This window comes from Sebastes fasciatus, chromosome 2 (genome assembly GCF_043250625.1).
Source record: "Sebastes fasciatus isolate fSebFas1 chromosome 2, fSebFas1.pri, whole genome shotgun sequence".
Lineage (NCBI taxonomy): Eukaryota > Metazoa > Chordata > Actinopteri > Perciformes > Sebastidae > Sebastes > Sebastes fasciatus.
The window spans coordinates 28,411,138-28,431,260 of NC_133796.1; the positions used below are offsets into that span (position 1 = coordinate 28,411,138).

The 20,123-nt window shown below is 39.2% G+C and overlaps 1 protein-coding gene across 2 annotated transcripts in view; it reads right to left on the minus strand.

Annotated features, from left to right (window-relative positions):
- Positions 1-20,123, minus strand: part of mrvi1 (murine retrovirus integration site 1 homolog) — a 43,128-nt gene that overhangs the window by 20,238 nt on the left and 2,767 nt on the right. For both annotated transcript variants that reach the window (XM_074617139.1, XM_074617146.1), the window contains 18 exons: positions 19,551-19,635; positions 19,314-19,433; positions 19,044-19,224; positions 17,549-17,607; positions 17,403-17,463; positions 17,150-17,308; positions 15,807-15,924; positions 15,671-15,721; positions 14,610-14,687; positions 14,471-14,527; positions 14,323-14,382; positions 13,936-13,991; positions 13,746-13,839; positions 13,519-13,650; positions 13,337-13,422; positions 12,025-13,063; positions 10,341-10,488; positions 6,516-6,547 (listed from right to left, as the gene is read on the minus strand). In XM_074617139.1, coding sequence (XP_074473240.1) covers positions 6,516-6,547; positions 10,341-10,488; positions 12,025-13,063; positions 13,337-13,422; positions 13,519-13,650; positions 13,746-13,839; positions 13,936-13,991; positions 14,323-14,382; positions 14,471-14,527; positions 14,610-14,687; positions 15,671-15,721; positions 15,807-15,924; positions 17,150-17,308; positions 17,403-17,463; positions 17,549-17,607; positions 19,044-19,224; positions 19,314-19,433; positions 19,551-19,569 — 2,550 coding nt within the window. In that variant the 5' untranslated portion in view covers positions 19,570-19,635. The remainder of the gene's footprint in view (positions 1-6,515; positions 6,548-10,340; positions 10,489-12,024; positions 13,064-13,336; positions 13,423-13,518; positions 13,651-13,745; positions 13,840-13,935; positions 13,992-14,322; positions 14,383-14,470; positions 14,528-14,609; positions 14,688-15,670; positions 15,722-15,806; positions 15,925-17,149; positions 17,309-17,402; positions 17,464-17,548; positions 17,608-19,043; positions 19,225-19,313; positions 19,434-19,550; positions 19,636-20,123) is intronic.

Here is a 20,123-nt window from a genome sequence, read left to right on the forward strand (position 1 = left end):
GAGCAATGTTTGTACGAGTGAGTCCCCATTGCGTTTGTATTATGCCAAACACGTTGACGAGGACGTGCATGCACGCATGTAAGATCGCGGGAAACACAATCCACATCCTGCTGTTGGTTTCATGCTATTCAACTGATCTACAGATGGTGGTAACACACCAAGGAACGATCAATCGGCTTTGCAAATGTTTGGTGAGAAACACTGAACGTCTATATAACGTTTGTTTGTTTACAAGAAAACGTCCCAGCGCACCTTTAAGTTATTGAATATATTTACTTCACTGGGAAAATGGATGCGAAAAAAGATGCATTAAGGATAGTGAAACATTGATTAGATTCTTCTAGACTCAAGCAGCAATTTTATTATTTTATCGGAGTGATGCTCAGCGGAGCAACAAAGAAAAACAGCAACACTCACGCAGAATTCTCTGCTCCACAAAAAAGCTAATAAATACCACTCATGCCTGAGCCTCAAGCCAGAGGTAAGTATGCTTTTTTTCAGGCAGTTAACGTTTCGACCAGTAGCACACTGGGTTGACTAGGATGCACTGGGTTGTTATAAAACTCTGCTACATTCAGTGTAACTTGCTCTCACAGGCTGCCTGAGGCAATGATCTCCTGAGGGACTGGCTAACACAAACAGAGGGGCTTGTATGAGAAAATGCTGTGTGGAACAAACATGGAAGACAACCGGGAGGAGAAATCATTACTCTACACTGAATGTCTTTTTACTTAAAGCTAATCAACAGTGTGAATTCATTAAAACTTAATGAATTAATGTTCGAGGTGGAGGAGGCTGTCAGTATTGTTATAATAACAGAGATGAGACTAAAGACTGAAGAAAACTGGCCAAAGATACAACAAAATCTACAAAAGCGTAAGAGGAAAGCCAACAGCAAACACAATGATGCAGCTCTCAGCTACGAGGAGAAAGAAATTTACTGATCAATCACTGCAACTGAGGAAACTGAAAACGTGTATTTTGAGGCTGAACCATCATGGGTTCAATCTGAACCCATGATGGTCCATGGAAATATATTTTGGTGAAATATTGTATTTGCTTGTGTTCAGATCTCTCCCACATCAAAAACAAAGCCTGTGCTATGCTGCATATATAATAGAGGTGCAACCATAGACTGTATATAAGAAGTGGACGTATTCACTGTGACGTCACCCATTGGTTTGTGGACTATGGTTTTGAAGCCTCGAGTTCGGCATTTTGGCCATCGCCATCTTGGTTTTTGCAACCAGAAATGACAGAAGAAGGTGGAGCTAAGTACAACTGAATGCTGAATAAGACATAAAGGTTATAATTAACATTCGTGAACTGAAAACACACTGTGAAAGGGTTAAAGTTCTAATAGAAAAACACAGACAACTCCCAGACCTGACAACGCCGTGGTAGTGACCTGTCAATCGCAAGGTAGCCACGCCCTAAATCATACGCTGCTTTATGGTCTAATTTACTCTAAATGGGACCATAATTTACTAAATGAACATCATGCTGTATTGAAGAAGACTTGAAACTAGTGATTGAGACCATAAACTCATGTTTACAATGTTTACTGAGGTAATAAATCAAGTGAAGTAGGCTCATTTTCAAAGACTTCTATACAATCAGACTTCTTTTTGCAACCAGAGGAGTCGCCCCCTGCTGGCTGTTAGAAATAATGCAAGTTTAAGGCTCTTCAGCATTGGCTTCACTTCTCAGACCCAGAGGTTGACACTCAATTATTTTTATTTTCTTGATTAATCATTTTGTTGTGAGAAAATAACAAACAAAAATCTGTCACTGTTTACTTTCCCATAGTTCAAAGTGTCATCTTCAAATGTCTTGTTTTAAAAACCCAAGGATATTCAGTTTACTGCTACAAATACTCACATTTGAGAAGCTGGAGCCAGTGAATTTTTGTAGTTTTTACTTTAAAAATTACTTAAACGTTTATACAATTAGCAAAATTCTTGATTAGTTGTTTTTTTTGTCAATTGACAAACCGATTAATCGTTTCAGTCATTCCAACTGGTGTTTGCCATCAATGCTGCAGCCGTTACCTGGCTGTCTAAACTAAAGAGAAGCATGACCTAATTTAGTTAAATATTATGTGTGCAACGTGTTTGAACTCACAGCTCCTCCCTTTTTAGTAACACATTTATGCAAAACTAAATGCAGAACCGATTTAACCCCTTTGAGCGCAGTGCAGTCAGAGTCTGTATGAACTATTGTCATGGGTTACTGTACTGGATGCTAATGTCCCCCCATTTGTTTGGTCTCACCAAAAATAGACAGATTTACATATGCATGAGAGCAGCACAGACGTGGCTGTGTTTTTACCGCCAGTGATGAATAAGGCGCGTAGGCGAGTGAAAGGTGTGATGAATTATTGCTTATTTCAGAGGTATGGCATGCACTTTACGCAAGGACAAATCCCAGAATATGCAGTGTGCTGTTCACTGTCATCACAAACATGACAAGTTCTTGGGAACGTATAGGCACAGAGAGGCTGTGAGTCACTGGGGAGGAAATGGGTTGTTTAGCTGTCTCCCAGCGAGCTGCGAGGATATTTCCTGACGACAAGAATGCTGTCAGACAGCATTAAACTCACTACTCTTTCCCAGCCTGCAGTAGCATTTAGTACAGACATTTCAACACTTTCAAACTCATTCATACCTGAAAGTATGAACTGTCTTCTCAGTCTACTTCTTCTGTGATTAGTTATCAAATCAGAGCACAAGAGGTCAGCTGTGAGGTCGTATACTGCTTATATAAATATGAGAGTGAGTCTCTGAATAGTTCTAACATGATTATCTAATTGCCTCTGGAGTTCAGGGCAGTCTTGGTAACAACCACCTGCATTTGTCGTGACTGACTAAACATATGAATCGTAAACACTTGATTTATTCTTTCATCAATATTGTACTTTTGACACAACTGTAACTATTCTTTTTGTCCCCTAAAAAAATGCCACATAAGGAGAATAATTAGATAAAGAACGACAACAAAGAAATCAGAGGTAATTCTAATAGTTTGTATTTATACTGCCATTGCTGTTGTTCTCCTTCTTACTAAGCAACCAAACAAGCTTACAAATGCAGCTCAACAAGTTTAAATGTCTTTTGAGGACAGAGTCCTGACTCAGCCAAAACAAAGATGCCAACCTGCACTGCAGGAGGCTCGGCGGTACAGACTGTTTCCCCAGCAGACCATGAGACTGAGATAAATATTGCAGAGTAATTGAATCACTCAGATTGTTTCCTGTGGGGGGAACAGGACAGAACATACAAGCCTGAACACAACTCCTCAAGAACAATCCTGCTCTTATAGCATACCCTCATCATCACCCTCATCTTCTAAAATTAAAACATATGTGTCCTTTACATCCATCAGTCACAATTAACCTCTCATTGCTGCCAGGCCTATAGCTGTCTCTTCCCTCACAGTGCGACGAGGGGACCGGCACCCTCCTCCTCCCCTCCTATCTCTGTTACATAAGCCCACTCCCTCTCGCCAGATTTGTTTAAAATTTGGTTGTGTGAAGCACAGAGTACAGGGCCAAGCAGAGGAAGTGGTTGCCACAGAGTCACAATATGAGATAACAAGACAGAGGGTGAGAAAGACAGAAAAAAAATGGATCCACAGAAAGATGTACAGTCAGGTGAGGGAGCAGATAAATTTAGAAAATGTACGATCACAAACAAAGAGGAAGGAAAGATGACACACTTCGCGGACAGATTATGTAAACTCACCCCAGCAGCCACAAGTCAGACTCTCAAAAAGTCCAAAAACACACCTTCTTGCACAAGTTTGACGCAGCTACAGAGACGGATAACAGAAAGCTGCACATCTCCTGCGTCCAGCTAAAACCATCACCCACTAAGACCCCACTGCTCCACCACGCAGCCGACCATCTGAACCTGTCCACAGAGAGCACGCACGTTACCTGAGTCCACCACTATAGCGCCGTAGAGAAACACACACTGACTTCCCACAGTCAAACTGTCACTCTCAGCCGTTTCCTCCGAAATCTCCTCTATCCTCGGGGCTTCTCCTTCCTTCTCCCGTCCCCTCTGTTCCCTGGCTTTTTTCAGCAGCAGCCTCTTTTTCACTCCTGGGAGCTTTGACCATTTAAGGAGAAGGGCTCTGTATGCCTCTTTGGGCTGCTGTGGAGTGTGTGTGTGTGTGTGTGTGTGTGTGTGTGTGTGTGTGTGTGTGTTTTCTCAGGCTGCTGCTCCACAAATCATCCGAAAACTAAAACCTGAAGAAAGTTAGAAAAGTATGTTATTTTTTCTGCAGGGTTTGTTTGGTTTCTCTAATCATAGTGTGGGAGCAGTATAGGAGACGATCATGTGTGTTGTTGTATGCGAGGGCATGTTTGTGAGAGAAAGATAGATAGTTAGATTGTGTCCGTCCGATCTGTGTTTACTCTGCAGCCTAAGAGGAAAACACGACATCCACTTGCGAGCTCTTGAAGTTCATTATTGTTTGGTAAACTGCATTGTCAAACCTTGCACCATTTGTGCTGCTTTTTAGTGGTAAGAGATTTGGGTTTTTAAGTGCTGCGATCATCCTGAAGTTTGTGAGGGGGAAAAAAAGAGGACAGCAGCACACAGAGTCACATTGTTTGGAGCAACACAGCTGACGTTCACAGCGAATTACAGCATCACAGTTTGAATTAACGTGAGCTGATAATCTTAAATGCTACAAAGTGAAGGAAACAGTTTATCAAAGGAGCAATTTATGCGAAAAAGTCAGATGTTCTTATTGTGGAGCTCAACTGGAGTGAAGATCTTCTTTTAACTTCTTTAAGCATTGAGGTTGTGTTGTTTTCAGATTAATGAATTCAGAATAAAGTAAAACTAGCAGTACAACAATGTAAAAATACTCTGTTACAAGTAAAAACCCTGCTTCAAAAGTGAAAGTGACGTGTTAGGATCAAAATATACTTGAAGTATCAAAAACAAAAGTACTTGCTCTGCAGAAAAATGGCACTTGTGACACATTATCATAATTTGCATTACTATTAATACTGATGCATCAGTGCTTATAAGGGTAAGTAGCATTTTACTGTTCCAGCTGGTTGAGGTAGTTTTACCTATTTTATAGTTAAGTAGTTTAGTCCAGTGGTCCACAAGGGGGTCACAAAATAAGTCTGAGAGGTTGTGAGATGATCAGTGGGAGAGGAAAGAAGAAAGAATCTGTGCAATTTTTTTTGTACTTTTCTCAGATTTTTGATTTATTGTTAGATATCGGATCATTAAACTCCTGAGCCTCGAACTGTTAGCCAGCTGAGAAGTTTCGAAGGGAAATTTCTCTTTAGTGGAATAACAACTTACCCTGAAAAGTGTTACGGGGCCCAAAGTATTCATTGCTTTTTGGTACGGGGCAAAAACGTTGGGAACCACTGGTTACATTTTGTATTTATCTATAAAGGATGCATTTTTGTAGGCCAACCAGGAAGTCAGCATCGCCTGGTTCCCTCAACAAAAAGCCAATGGGTTTTTTCCATTGGGTTTTGGATTATTGCAGAAAATAAACTCTGTGGCAAACAAACATTTAAGCAAGATAATCTTCACAAATTAACACTACTTTTATGATTTTTGAAGCGTGAATGCAATCGTCAGAAGTAAAAAGCTAACGTTAGGCTATAAACGTTAGGCTTCAAAATAAACAATAGGGATATTTACTGACGTATTTTATATCGAAGAATAAAACGTTAAAATCTCTTAAGCTTGTGTTAACCCCAGACCTTATTTCAGGAATCTTACTAAAAACCCATTCAGAAAACCCATTGACTCCCCCCAGACGAGGGAACCGGAAGTGCTAAAATGCTGAGTCATTTCCTGGTTTTAGGACTCATTCCTGTTGCACTCTCTCGCATTTTATAAATTTATCATATGCTTTTTATGTAAAATCTTAATCTGAAAAGGGCAACACTTTATGTACCTCTATTTAGCATTTATAAGCAGTATATCAACTTTTAATAACTGGTAATATATATATATATATATATTTATAAATATAAATGTAAAAAGTCTTCATAGGAAAAGATATAATTGTTGATAAATACTGTCCATTAAAATGTCCTTATATCTGCTTACAGCACCATTATAGTGTGTTGTAAACCATTTATTAATTGTTTGTATACTGCTTATAAACGCTAAATGGGGGGACTATTTAGCATCTAGGGGGTATCGTTTAAAGTATAATATTCACCTCTGAATTGTAGTGGAGTATAGAGTCGCATAAAATGTAAAAACTAAAATAGTAGTACAAAGTACAAGCACCTCAAAATGATGTTATTTCCAAACTGAGTCAAACTGCACTTTATCTTTACATTGGCAAGCTTGAAGGAGAGTGGTAATCAGTATCCTCTTAAAAACATTATCCAATGAGCCAGTTCAAAAAACATTAAAAAAATACACAAACACACAACACATTACATTACACAGAGGCAGTCCTGCCTCTATGTACAAAATAATATCTATATTTCTCTGTAGTAGAGCAGGAGGGAGTCTTACCTTGCTGCTGCAGCCGCCTCGTCCTGTGCCACCTGTTGGAGCCAGAGCACAGACACACAGTGAAAACAGTTGATTTGCATTTAACAGGAAAGCATGTGCAATGCAAATGTCATGAGACGGTTTAAAAAATGGAAAGTCAGAGAGCGTGTTTGTGAGAGAAACAGAATGGGGAAGAAACAAATTGAGTTGTCTGTCCTGTGAGGTTGATGCTGGTGACGTGATATTCATCTGATTGGTAGAACTACTGTAACTCTTGTTTCAGGAAGTACCTTCACCCCCACCCTGTCCACCTCTATAACTAGGGGCAACAATAACCTGGCAACCGTTTTGAGTACAGGAGGTGCTTGATCCTCTGATTGAAAGCTCTTGGCCCAAGTAAAGGCTATTGTGTCGTCTGCTTCAGGCGCTCTCAGGAAAAGGTCGGTAATATTGTGATACCAAGCAAAGAGCTAAACATCAGTGACTTTATGCAGAGCGCCATCGGAGCTGAGCAGCAACATGGCACTTTAAAAAGGTAACTGAATAAAGTAAAAGGTAATTAAATGAACCAGTGTTATTCAAATATGAGAGGATACAGATGAATTAAAAACAACACTTAACTGCTTTTATGTTGCTTATTTGATGGTGCCATTTCCAATAATTTTGACACTTGGGAAGCACAAAAACTACTTGAGTTAATGCAGATTTCACTTCATAAATCATTACCTACCTTGGTATACTACCTCATTTAATTTTTATTTAAAAACAAAAATTCTTATATATTTATAGTGTATTCTAATATATTTTTGTGTATTCTATAAATATTTAACTCTAGTGTTGATATGTATATTTACTGTGTATTTACTGCTGTTCCTGTGCAATGCCTGGATAACCTGCTGCTGTAACACGATCTATCTATCTATCTATCTATCTATCTATCTATCTATCTATCTATCTATCTAACACAAATCATTGAGGAAAAACCTGCCGTGGCGCATGACGAGATGGAAGTGATGAAGAAGTAAAGTATGACTAGATTCCTGCAGTGTTTTAACTGCTGTGTTAACCTACACACTTTTGTCCTAATTTAACCTCTTTTTCGCTTCAGAAACTTTTGCTTTTCTCTCCAGATCACAGTCTTTTTCTCTGTAATCGTTCAATCTCACCACAAATCATTTGCATTCCAGCTACGGTAGAATTAGGTATTTCCATCTTTGTCTCAGTTATAGATTGCCCATGAAAAAGCACACTGTTTACAGCCACCACACACACGCACGCACGCGCACGCGCACGCACACACACACACATGCACACACACACACACACACACACACACACACACACACACACACACACACACACACACACACAGACACAGTATTAGAGACACACTGCTTTTCTAAATTATTTACATTCAGTCTCCAATGGATCTTCATTCATCACACAACCTGACTGTGACTTCTTTTAAACAGCAACACAAAACCTAAAAACAAGTTTTTATCCCTTTGTTATGTTACAGTGCTGTGCCTAAAGGTGATTTAATATCCCATATTAATGTTTTATTAGTGTAAGGTGGATATAGAGGGAATGTAAAGTAGTTTTAAAAACCTTAATGGAGGACGAGTGCTCCATTGTAGTCCAGATGGCATCAAAAATGCGGAACAGTGCGGATACTGCAGCACAGACATTTAAACAGACAGACATTTAAAAGGCCACATTGGCTAAAACATTAAAAAAAATTAGCTAATTAGCAACTAAGATGCTAAATATGGCACTGTTAACATGATACTTTGTTTAGGTTTGTGTGTCATGTGTCCTTTATATTTGCATGTCCTGTTTCATTTTTGTAGTCCTTTGCGATGTTTTGTCTCGTCTGTTGTTGTAAATTCATTATTATCATATTATTCCCTTGTATATATCTGTTTCATATCAGCTCTTATTAGCTTTCTTATCATTTATGCTATATCCTACACACAATAATGTGGTTTGGTGTTGTTTTGTCTGCTTCTTGTCTTGCTTGTTTTTTTAATGCTTGACATTAACACATCCAGGAATTGAAGATGAAACCTTTTGGTGAAATCTGGTACATTTTACATCACACTGATGTTAATATATGTTAACATCTATAGCTTGCTGTGTGTAGAGAGCTCCAAATATGATGAAACCTTCGTCACATTAACAACAATGACTGGAATGTATCATATCACATTAACTTTTATGGCAGCAATGTCATCATAAAATGTCAACCTGCTGCAGCGTTTTGTGACGTGGAAGCAGCCTCATTTGGTAAGCAAAGCCCACGCCAACCTGGCACTGGACAATGTAAACTTTAGACATAAAATAAACAAACAAGCAGACATGGGGACGACTACTGTCTGTTCATTTAAACTATGACTTCCCCCTCTGAGGCCACCCACTGGTTCTCAGCAACCTCAACATGCTCCAATCTTTCCTCTACATCACAAATAAACAATTATATAAATAAGACTTGCATTAGTAGCCTACTAGTATTAGTAGTATTGGAAAATATGTGACGAAATGGCAAAATGATCAGTGCACATCACGACATGAGCAGATTAAGGCATCGCAAAGGGTTTGTAAAAAGACACTGAAGATTTTGTGTTTTCCTTCTTTTTGTAGCTAGAAATAAAACATTTCAATGTTGTTTCCAAAGTTTTTAAAAGAAAAGTCCCATTTGATGTTGAAATGTTGCAAAGGAATAGTTTGACCTTTCGAGAAATGCACTTATTGTCTCTCTTGTTAAGAGATGAGAAGATCGATACCACTCTCACGTTTGTACGCTACATATGAAGCTGCAGCCAACCGCCGGTTAGCTTAGCTTAGCATAAAGACTGGAATCAGAGGGAAACAGCTAGCCTGTCTCTGTCTGAAGGTAACTAAGTCCACCTACCAGCACCTCACATAAAGGTCACATGACACGTTTTATCTCATTTGATTAATCAAATTAATCATTTGATTGATCCGTACAAGTGTAAAAACAAGTTGTGGTTGTACAGGGGTTTATATTTGTATGTTTTTTGCACTGATTATTACACAAACAAGATATAATGTGGTGATTAGACTAATGAGCTTTAGAGGTGCTGGTAGGCTGGTCTTTAAGCTTTGGACAAAGCCAGGCTAGCCATTTCCCCTGTTTCCAGTCTAACCGTCTACTAGCTGTAGCTTCTTATTTATTGTACAAACATAAATGGTCTCACTTTACTCAATTAACTCTCATCAATACAGCGAATAAGAATTCCTCAAAACTATATATTTATTGTCAGTCATAATAAATGGGTTACAAGCTTTTCTAGTTCTTTTGAAGAAAGCGTATTCTTTTATTCACATTTAAATGGTTCCGCTTTTGTTAAATCCCTACTGTAATGCACCTAAAAGCCTGCGTTGTGTACTTTGTGAGCTACAGATCTTAGATTTCTCAACGTCTTTATATAAACGTGCTCAAAGCACTTCAGAACAATTCAGACGTAAATGTAAAGTGGGCTGAACTGGAAATAATAACTCGCAAAAAAACAAAATATAAGCATGTTGTCAATTAAAAATGGGGTGTAGCTAAAAATACTTACCCTCACTGTGTTTACATAAAAATAAAAAAATGCTGGCCTCCCCTAATTTCCCCCAAGGCCCCCTTTGATAGATAACATACACTCCCTTAGAGCTCTTTCTCTTCCTCCTCACTGTACCAGCTGTTGTGTGCAATGTAAATATCTGCTTGTGTCTATTTTCAGACCTCCTCAGGGAGTTTACCATTAGAGAAGGAAGCTTTAATTCATCTGTGTCTGACAGTGTACGCCCCATTAACACAATATTGTAATGCAGCCATCATACCATTCATGGGTAGCTGTGGAGGCTCACTGACTTCTGGGATCACAGGAGATGGAGGAGGACCGTCTCCGTCTTCAGGCTCTACATCAGACTCAGCCATGAAGCCTGTGACGTCTGTTCCAGGATCAGCCGCCAGACTTTGACCTGGAGACTTCAGGAAAGTGCAAACAGAGGGAACAGTTTGATCAATGCTTTACATAAGAGACGTTAAGAGAGACAACAAATCAACTTCATGTGTTTGACTGTCGTAGAGCTGCAGTTTATGTTATATAAAAAACATGAAATCACTATTATTACATTAATACTAGAACAAGTAATTTTACTACTAAAACTATAAATGTAAGGTTCTAAGTCTTATTTGCTTTTGGTTGAGAGTCCAATGGCTGCGTTTGAACATGAAAAACTCTCCCAAAGCCATACATTTCCAAACCTCGATTTTTTCACACTTCCTTACAACAGTTACCCAACCTAGGGATCTGGACCCCCACAAGGGGTCATCAGTTGCCTCTGAGTGGTCGTAAGATGATCACCAGAGCAGGAAATAAGAAAATCTAAATTCTGCTACGTCAAAATGATGTTTATTTTTTGGACATTTATCTAATCTTTGCTATTTACTTAGAAATACTGCAACGTTTTACCTCCTGGGGTCATTACAAATTATACAAATGAATGAATGAATAGGATATAACTAAGTAGAAGTATAACATTGAGGTACTTTCTTGAGTATTTCTAGTTTATATTACTTTATACTTCTACTCTACAACAATTCAGAGTCAAATATTGTACTTTTTAACTCCACTACATCTATTTGATAACTTGAGTTACTAGTTACTTTGCAGATTTAGATTAATAATACAAAATATAATCAACAATTCCATTATGATGTATTATTATAGGTTAAGAATAGATAAAACTTTGTTGCTCACACGCTAACAAGCAGATAAAGTTTATCAAGTAATTAGAATTAGCTCCACCTTAACAGCTGCAACATCAAATTGATGGACACATTAAGCATAAATAATTATAATCCAGTAATATAATATATATGATTTTGAGATGAACCATTCTGCATAATAAGTACTTTTACTTTTGGCAGTAAGTATATTTGTATGCTAATGAATAAAGGGCTGTTAATTGTAACTGAGTATTTCTACACTGTAGTATAGCTACTTTTACTTAAGTAAAAGTTTTGGATACACCACTCTCATACTGCCTCTATTTTAGTGACAAGAGTGCAAGTAATGTCATAACCTCAACTTGAAACCTCTTATAAGAGCGAGATTTATTCTGGCAGTTTTTCTTCCCACAGGAGTGTTATGAGCTATAAAAACATCTCCATGGAGCAGTTTGAGATGAAATCTGGATTACATTATAAGATAAAATCTCAGTTCCCTGGTATTCATGTTTTTAATACTGACACTGGACAATTCTGGACACACATGACAATAATATTTAATATAAAATGACATGTTTTTATAATTTGCTAACTAACTTTTCTGCATTATTTTATGTAGTGTAGCTAAATAAAGATATAATCAAACCTGTCCAGACATAAATTTTAGTAGAGCAACACACTTGTTGCTTTAACCATTGTGAACTTTTGAAATCAGGCTCATTAAATAAACTACACTCTACTTTGACTGTTACTCCACTGAAAAGCAAAAACTGTTTTTTAACACCGACAAACCTGAGTTGGATCTTTTTCTGCGATCCTGACCTCCAGAACGTTCAGCTGCTCGCCTGTGTCGGCTGCTCGGTCCAGAGCCTCCTCCACCCTCTGAGTGATGCTCTCCATCCTCACCCTCACCTGGCTCACCCTCTGCTCGCTCTCTCTCACCAGCTCGGCGGTCTCCAGGGCGCTGTTGACCATCGCCTCCATCCTTTTGAGGGTCTCCAGGAGGCCGTCTGCGGTCACCCGGAGCTGGGTTTGCTCCTGCTCTGAGGAGGCTCCACCTGTGATCTCCGTGGCCACTGCTGCATCCCTCTGCTCCTTCACAACTTTCTCCACAGCTCTGTGTGGTTCCTCTCTCTCAGTGTTGGTTCCCTTGTCGATATGAAGACTGCTGTTCTTTTGCTCGGCGACACGCTCCTGTGCAGATCTTAGAGAGGCTCCACCTGTAATCTCCGTGGCCACTGCTGCATCCCTCTGCTCCTTCACAACTTTCTCCACAGCTCTGTGTGGTTCCTCTCTCTCAGTGTTGGTTCCCTTGTCGATATGAAGACTGCTGTTCTTTTGCTCGGCGACACGCTCCTGTGCAGATCTTAGAGAGGCTCCACCTGTAATCTCCGTGGCCACTGCTGCATCCCTCTGCTCCTTCACAACCTTCTCCACAGCTCTGTGTGGTTCCTCTCTGTCAGTGTTGGTTCCCTTATCGATATGGAGACCGCTGTTCTTTTGCTCGGCGACACGCTCCTGTGCAGATCTTAGAGAGGCTTGCAAGAGGCAAACCTGCTCCCTCATATCAGTGATCGTCTGCTCTGCTTGTTGGAGCTTCACTTGCGTCTCAGAGATCTCCTGGCCCGACTGTGGGTCTTTTGTCCGGGCTTTAGCCCCCTCTACGCTGCGGGCTTTCCACCAGTTCACCACAGCCACCTTCTTGGCCTCCTGGATCTGAGTCGGGCTCCCAGTCTGGCTTTGCTTTTGCTCCTTCTCCTTCTCCCACCGCTCCTCCACCTTCTCCCCTTTCTCCTCCCACACACGATTGTGCAGCTCCAGCTCCTGCAGCCTGAAAACCACCACCGCAGCTTTATAAACATCTCCTTTAAACATTGTTATGTCTGTAGTTACCAAAGGGTACTAAAACTGCACTTATCCCAGATAGAGTCCAACACACAGAAGATAGGAACTCCTATGGGTTGCGTAATGGAGATGCCCATAAATACACTGTCAAAACCAGACACCCCTTTTATTAGCCGGAGAAAGCTTCTTAGAACAGAGACTAACATCAACCAGTCTGTTACCATAACAGGAGAAAGAGGAGGTAAAAAAACTCACATACACATTGACAAGCTGCTGCTTGATGCTTGCCTGTTGCTGCGGGCGGTGAGGAAAAGGCCTCTCTTGTGTTTCTACAGGAGCAGAGTCCTGCGTGTGAGCGAAGACACAAGAGAGATAAGATAGATTTATACACATACATGTTACTGTATGTAATAATTATCACCCTCTGTTGACTCTCCTCACCCTCTCAGGATACTTGTTGTTCAGAAGATGAGCTATTTCTGCAGACTTGATCCTGTTGATGATGCTGTGAATATCATCGCTGTGTGTGTGCAGGGACGGGAGGCTTATGTCGTCCAGAGCTCTGTGATGCTGCTGCAGACGAAGAAGGCGGAGAAGTTAACGCTCAACGTGAGACAAACTGTCAGCACCATGAAAAGATGAACCTGCAGCCAGCGAGCGCTTCCTACCTGCTGCATATCCTGCATCTCACTCTGCAGAGAGCGGTGGTTTGGAGGATCTCGACCGTAGAGACTCTGAGCACTGATACAGTGTCTGTCATACCTGCCAGGAACAGACAGAAGAAAAACACTCACTCACTGTATACTATATTAAAACTTATATTTAATTAAATATACACTTCATTGAGTCCTGAAGTACCTCAAAAGAACTTGGTGTGAATGTTCCTGTAACCTCACCAGCTCTGACTGCAGACCCTGCAACACCAGAACATTATAGTTAATGTGGTAAATAACATTTAATCAAATATAACCACTTTCAAGATATAACATACTTCAAATTTGCAGTTTTCTTGTTACATATTCTGACATTATGATGCTGATAAGTTTGGTCATTGTTGTAATACTTCAGTCATCACATTAAAATTCTTGATATCAGTGTTTGTTTCACGTTTGAAATTGGTCTCTCTTCATGATTTAACATGAAGTACCTACTCTACTCTATATTATGAGATGTCAAATAAGATTCACTTGATTCCATCTCACCAAAACTTCTTTCAAATTCAAAGTGTTTGTGAAAAAAACGTACCTCAATCATGTTGTGACTCTCCACATGAGAGTTCTTCATCTTATCCATAAGAATGTCTTTCTACACGGGAACATTTGAAAGTAAATTTAAGAGACAGAAATGTGGACAGACAATTTATTTCCAGATGAAAATCTCCAGATAGACCAACCTTTGCGATTTCTCTGTCTCTCAGAGTCAACATAAGCAGGGTTTCCTCAAATTCAGCCTGTGAACATTTAGATGTTTAACTCCCGGTTCAAACACATAACGCAGAGACAAACACAAGAGTGTTACTCATCTGTTCCTACCCTCAACTCAGCGTTGACCGTCCTCAGTTTGTTGATGCTGTCTTCAGAACACGTCCTTTCAAAGGTGAGTTTTTCATTCTGTGTGGACACAAAGATAGGAACTTCAGTTTTGTAAATCCATCATCTGGCAGATATAAGCAACGAAGAGAATTCATATCGGGAGGAAATCAACAATCTTGTAGAGTGGTACACAGAGAACAACCTACTGCTCAACGTCAGCAAAACCAAAGAGCTTTAAGGAAACTTAAAGTGTAGCTTCAGTATTTTTCAACCTATTTCCCCATGTTTTTGTGTCTAACTGACTAATAGTGACAACAATTTCTGAAATTGGTTTAGTATTGAGGGAGAGCGCTGTAGACGGCAGCTGTTCACTGGCTGCAATATGGTGCTATTGGGGCAAGCTGGCACCGTCATTTACAGCCACTAAAAGTGCTTGTTTTTGCCATAACAGGCTATGATTGTTATTATAAGTGAATACAGAAATACCCGCTGCCTTACCACCAGACTGCAGAGCAGCTTCTTTCATCAGGCTGCGAGGCTCCTCAACTCATTGTCACTCTCCGTACTCCACCATAAAAATGGTTTTGTATTTAGTTTTTTTGTGTAGCATAAGGGGCTACTTGCATTTTGTTGTGCAACCATGTATTGTAGAATAACAATCATAGACTGTATATAAGAAGTGGACGCAGTCACCGTGACGTCCCCCATTGGTTTGTGGACTGTTGTTTTGAAGCCTCGAGTTCGGCATTTTTTCCGTCGCCATCTTGTATTTTTGCAACGAGACGTGACACGAGTACAACCGAACTCTGAATAAGACATTTTTAGGCGACCAAAATGTTACAATTAACATTCATGAACTGAAAACACACTGTGAAAGGGTTAACGTTGTAAGACGAAAACTCGGACAACTCCCAGACCACACAATGCCGTGGTAGTGACCTGTCAATCACAAGGTAGCCACGTCCTAAAGCATACCCTGCTTTATGGTCTATTTGACTCTAATTGAACCTAGGGACCTTGAACGTGCACACATTTGGACTCACATTTAAGATCGACATTACCTTGTCTTCCAGCCTCCTTGTGTGAACCTTCAGGCATTCAACCTCATTGCTCTGAAGATGATAAAAGATTTACATGTAAATAGTTGCCGTGGAAAATGAATCAAACATAGAAGGTAGCTTCACTGGGCAACTGTACCAATTTGGTGCAGCTGGTCTGGGTGCGGCTGGCTCTCTCCTGGGCCTCTTTAAACGCCCGACGGGTCTCCTCCAGTTCTTCTGTCAGGGATCTGGCTCTCACTGCTGACCGCTGAGCACTGCACACACCAAACAAACATCAGAACTTATTGTTTTATTAACCCTTACTCACGTCCAAAACAGACAAAAAATTAACAAGAACAGAGATTGTATCCTGGTTTTGCCAAATTTAAGCTAATGGAAGAGTGAGGGTTGAGCCACATTGTATCTCTACATAGTACTACAAAAAATTGAATTTCCCCTCGGGGATTAATAAAGTGCCTTTCTTCTTCTTCTTTTTCTTCTTCTTCTTCTTCTTCTTCTATTCAACATGTTCGACTGTTATTCTTTTGGTCTGGTTCCGTAAACTAATATTGTCTGAAAGATGCATGAGTCACTCCATGAATGATTGAATGTTACCAATGAAGGAAGAATGAAATAAAACAAATAACATAAAATATGATGAATGATTTATGAGTGGGTACTCAAATACAAGTTTTAAAGGTCCGTTTCAATGTTTAAGTTCTAAAAAATCTGAGGACAAAAGATGTGACGACCAGGCAGACACCGATCTGAGTGTTTATTTGTGAGTTTGCTGTGATGATTTTTATTTTCATAGTAGAAAATGCTGATTCGATTGATTTTACAATTATTCTGCCGGTAGTTTCAGCTGGTGAAGTTTTGTAGTTCATATCTCTAAGAACGGTTTGGTGTTGTAAAAAATAAAAAATGTGAAACATAAAATGGCCACTCTTTGATCGATCATTAAGCAAATTGGTCTCATGCTTCACTCATGTTAAATTAACACGTATTTATTAGTTTACTCATGCTTAAACATGGTTTTCACAGTCAATCTTTATTTGCACCGACTAGTTTTGAACAAGCATTTTCACTTTTTTGATTCAAGCTTCCAACTCTGATAACGTTCTTGTTAACTGCGACTACTGGCAGCTTAAAGATGTGTGTGAGGTGACATGATAGAGACGTGTCACTTGTATGTGATCTGAGTCAGGTTGCATTGAAACTGCTTGCTCGCTATATGCATGATGTTGATCTTTGTTCTCCCTTCTCCTTTTTGATCATTAAATGTGTATTACTTTGTTACAGATTGCAGTTTATATTTTGTGTTCAGTTTTGTGTTGGACGTGTACACTGAAGTGATATCGAAAAAAACGAATTTAAATGAGACAATGATGTACTTTTGTGAGCGTGTAAGTATAAACAAGGCTTTAGAGTTACAGTATAATCCTACATTGCAGCACTATGACTGGAGTTAAATGAAGAAGAAAGTAGTTCATTCTTCACCTGGCCAGCTTCGCTCGCAGCTCAGTGACCTCCAGAGTGAGCTGCAGGTTTACGTCTTCACACTGAGCCACCGTCCTCAGCAGGCTGCTGTTCTGCTCGCTCAGCTTGCGGTGAGCGTGCTTCAGTTCGGCCACTGTGTCCAACAGGTCTTTTCCATCACTGAGGCCAAACAAACAGTTGGTGGTTAAGTACGACAACACATTGATTACAGGAGGTAAACACATGCAGAGGTTAAAGGAGTGAAATAACTAACCAGGAACACTGGTGGCTTTCTGAGGAGGCAGCTTTGCTTTGAGAAGCTGAGGAATCCAGTCCTGAGAGGAAATCGGGTTTAGTGAATCGCCATCTGATTTGATTAAGACATTTCTCAGAAGTCTGAACAAAACAGTAATAGCCTACCATTTACAGGCTCTTTAGAAGAGTCAGGCCAAGATACATGACTGCCCTCCACATCGGAACTGAAACACACCAAGAGTCAGTGGATTAGTTCCCACATCTCATAGAAAAAATGCTGATAAATAAAAGATTTAATCAACATCACTAGTTGGAAACAAATACATTTTACCAGACATGTCCCACTGTGTTTGTAAAAACAAAAAACATCCTCAAATATAATGGTTTTCGGGAATGTAATCAACACAGGAGTTTGTTGCAGGTCCCTTCTTTCATTTCTACGAATGATCGACGTTGTTGCTGCCTGAATAGCAGCAGTGGAAGAAGCATTACGATCATTTACTTCAGTAAAAGTAACAAAAACGCAATATTAAAATACTCCACCACAAGTAAAAGTCCTACATTCAAAATTTGACTATAGTAAAAGCACAGAAGTATTGCTAACAAAATGTACTTAAAATATCAAAAGTAACTTGTCATGCAAAAAGGCATTATTCAGAGTGTAATATTTATCATACATGTTATTTGACTATTTTCAATGATGCACATACATGTAAGGAACATTTAATGCTGTCAAGGTGGAGCTAATTCTAACAACTTAATATACTGTTAAGTAGTTTAATCTAAACAATCCATCAGATTTGATAAGATCATGATATGTTTTACATGGAAAATCTTTATCTGAATATTATCTAGTAATTTAAGTAAGAAGTGCAACATTAACTTTTGAAATGTAAAGTATAAAGTAGCATAACGTGGAAATACTGAAGCAAAGTAAGAGTACAAAATTGTATTTAATTACAGTTCAACTTCCACCGCTGCTGAAGAGGAGCACTAAGCTTGAATAAGTCTCGTGTTTTACACCCACAAAGTGAATAATAAACATTCCCCCTTTGTTTAATTGGAGTGATGAACTTTCTTTTAACATTTGTTTAAAATCTTCATTCTAAATTGCTGTGTAACACAAGCAGCCACATTGGGGAATAACTTGTATTCCACATTTGATGTAAACATTTGTAAACATTTTAAATATTTAATATGATTCTGCTTCTGGCTTTACCATTTCATATTTACAATTTTTATGTTTTCATAACATTATTTTTTTATCCTTCTTGTGTTTTCTGCTCTATTTATTTGTTTTGTTTGTATTTTTCCACTTTACCTTTATTGCTTGCTCTATTTTTCCCTGTAAAGCACTTTGTTGAGGAAAGTGCTAAAAGAAAAAAATATATAATTATTTCCGTTATTTTTCAGATTGATGAAAATATCTACCCCTTTAAGAAATGTATAGGTTGATTGCATTTCACAACATTATGTAATTTAACATGATTGTTGTAAAAAAAATGGGACACTGCAGATGCTTTGTAATGATTTGGATTTGCAGATATTTGAGCACAGTGAAGTACATTTAGATGACTACATTCAAGCAATGTCAAGGTAGTCACTTGAAAAACTACATGCTACATGACATCCACAATGATGATGTGCAGTTTACTCTCACCTGTCCTGGCTGCACTGTGCAATCCACTCCCTCATGGTGGAGTGGAAAGACTCTCTGCTCACATGAGGGTCCAGAAAGTCAGGGTCGAGCAGCCGTCGCAGGGCGGCCAGTCTGTCCTGCTCCGGACTCTGATCCGTCATGGTCTGCAGGTACTGCACGATGGTGGAGGCCAACACCTCTCCTGAGGACGGGAGGGACACAGGAGCAATGATTCACAGATCATATGATTATTTCAATCTGTTTTGGTCAAATCGACATAAGCCTGTGTACCTGTGTTGGAGGTGTTACATGCATTATACATGATGTCAAGGAGTTCATGTTCAGAGAATCCACTTTTGTCTTTATTGTCATCCAGCACATCCCTCGTCCCACTTCCAGCTGACTCCCACACTAAACATGTAGAGATGGGCAAAGGTTAGTGCCATGCACAGGAAGTATACATGTAAAGAAAGATAATATACTGTAAATGTTTGTTTGATACTTTGATAAAAGAACAAAGTAACTTACCTTCATTGCCGCCAGACATTGTGCTTGTTTCTCCAGAATCCCTGAACAGCAAATGTGCTGAGAGACTCTCACGTTCCTACATGACCTGATTTTTGAATAAATGTAAAACACTTTACAGATCTTTACCTCCATTTATTATGTCTACAGGGCAAAACTCAGAGTAGAAACACTAATCAAAACTGAATAATTAAAATCAATTCATAACTAAGATGTGAAGTGAAGCATCTATGATTTTAATAACTCCCCTCGAGATCTGATTGTTTCTAATGCTTACATGTACGCAGTGGGATTTAAATCAGTGGGCTACATATTAAGATAAGATAATACTTTATCGTCCTGCAGGGAAATTTGTCTTAGGCTCCAAGCCACTGCATCACACAACATACCAAAGTCACAATGTACACATACACACATAGAACATAGATCATACATACACAATGCATGGACGTGCTTAAATCCACATGTTGAGTGTGAGACAGTAGTTCTTTAAAATAATAAAAGGTAATAAAAGAGAGTGGGTTCAAATACTAAAACCAGGTATAATCATACCAGATAATAAATAATCCATTTAAA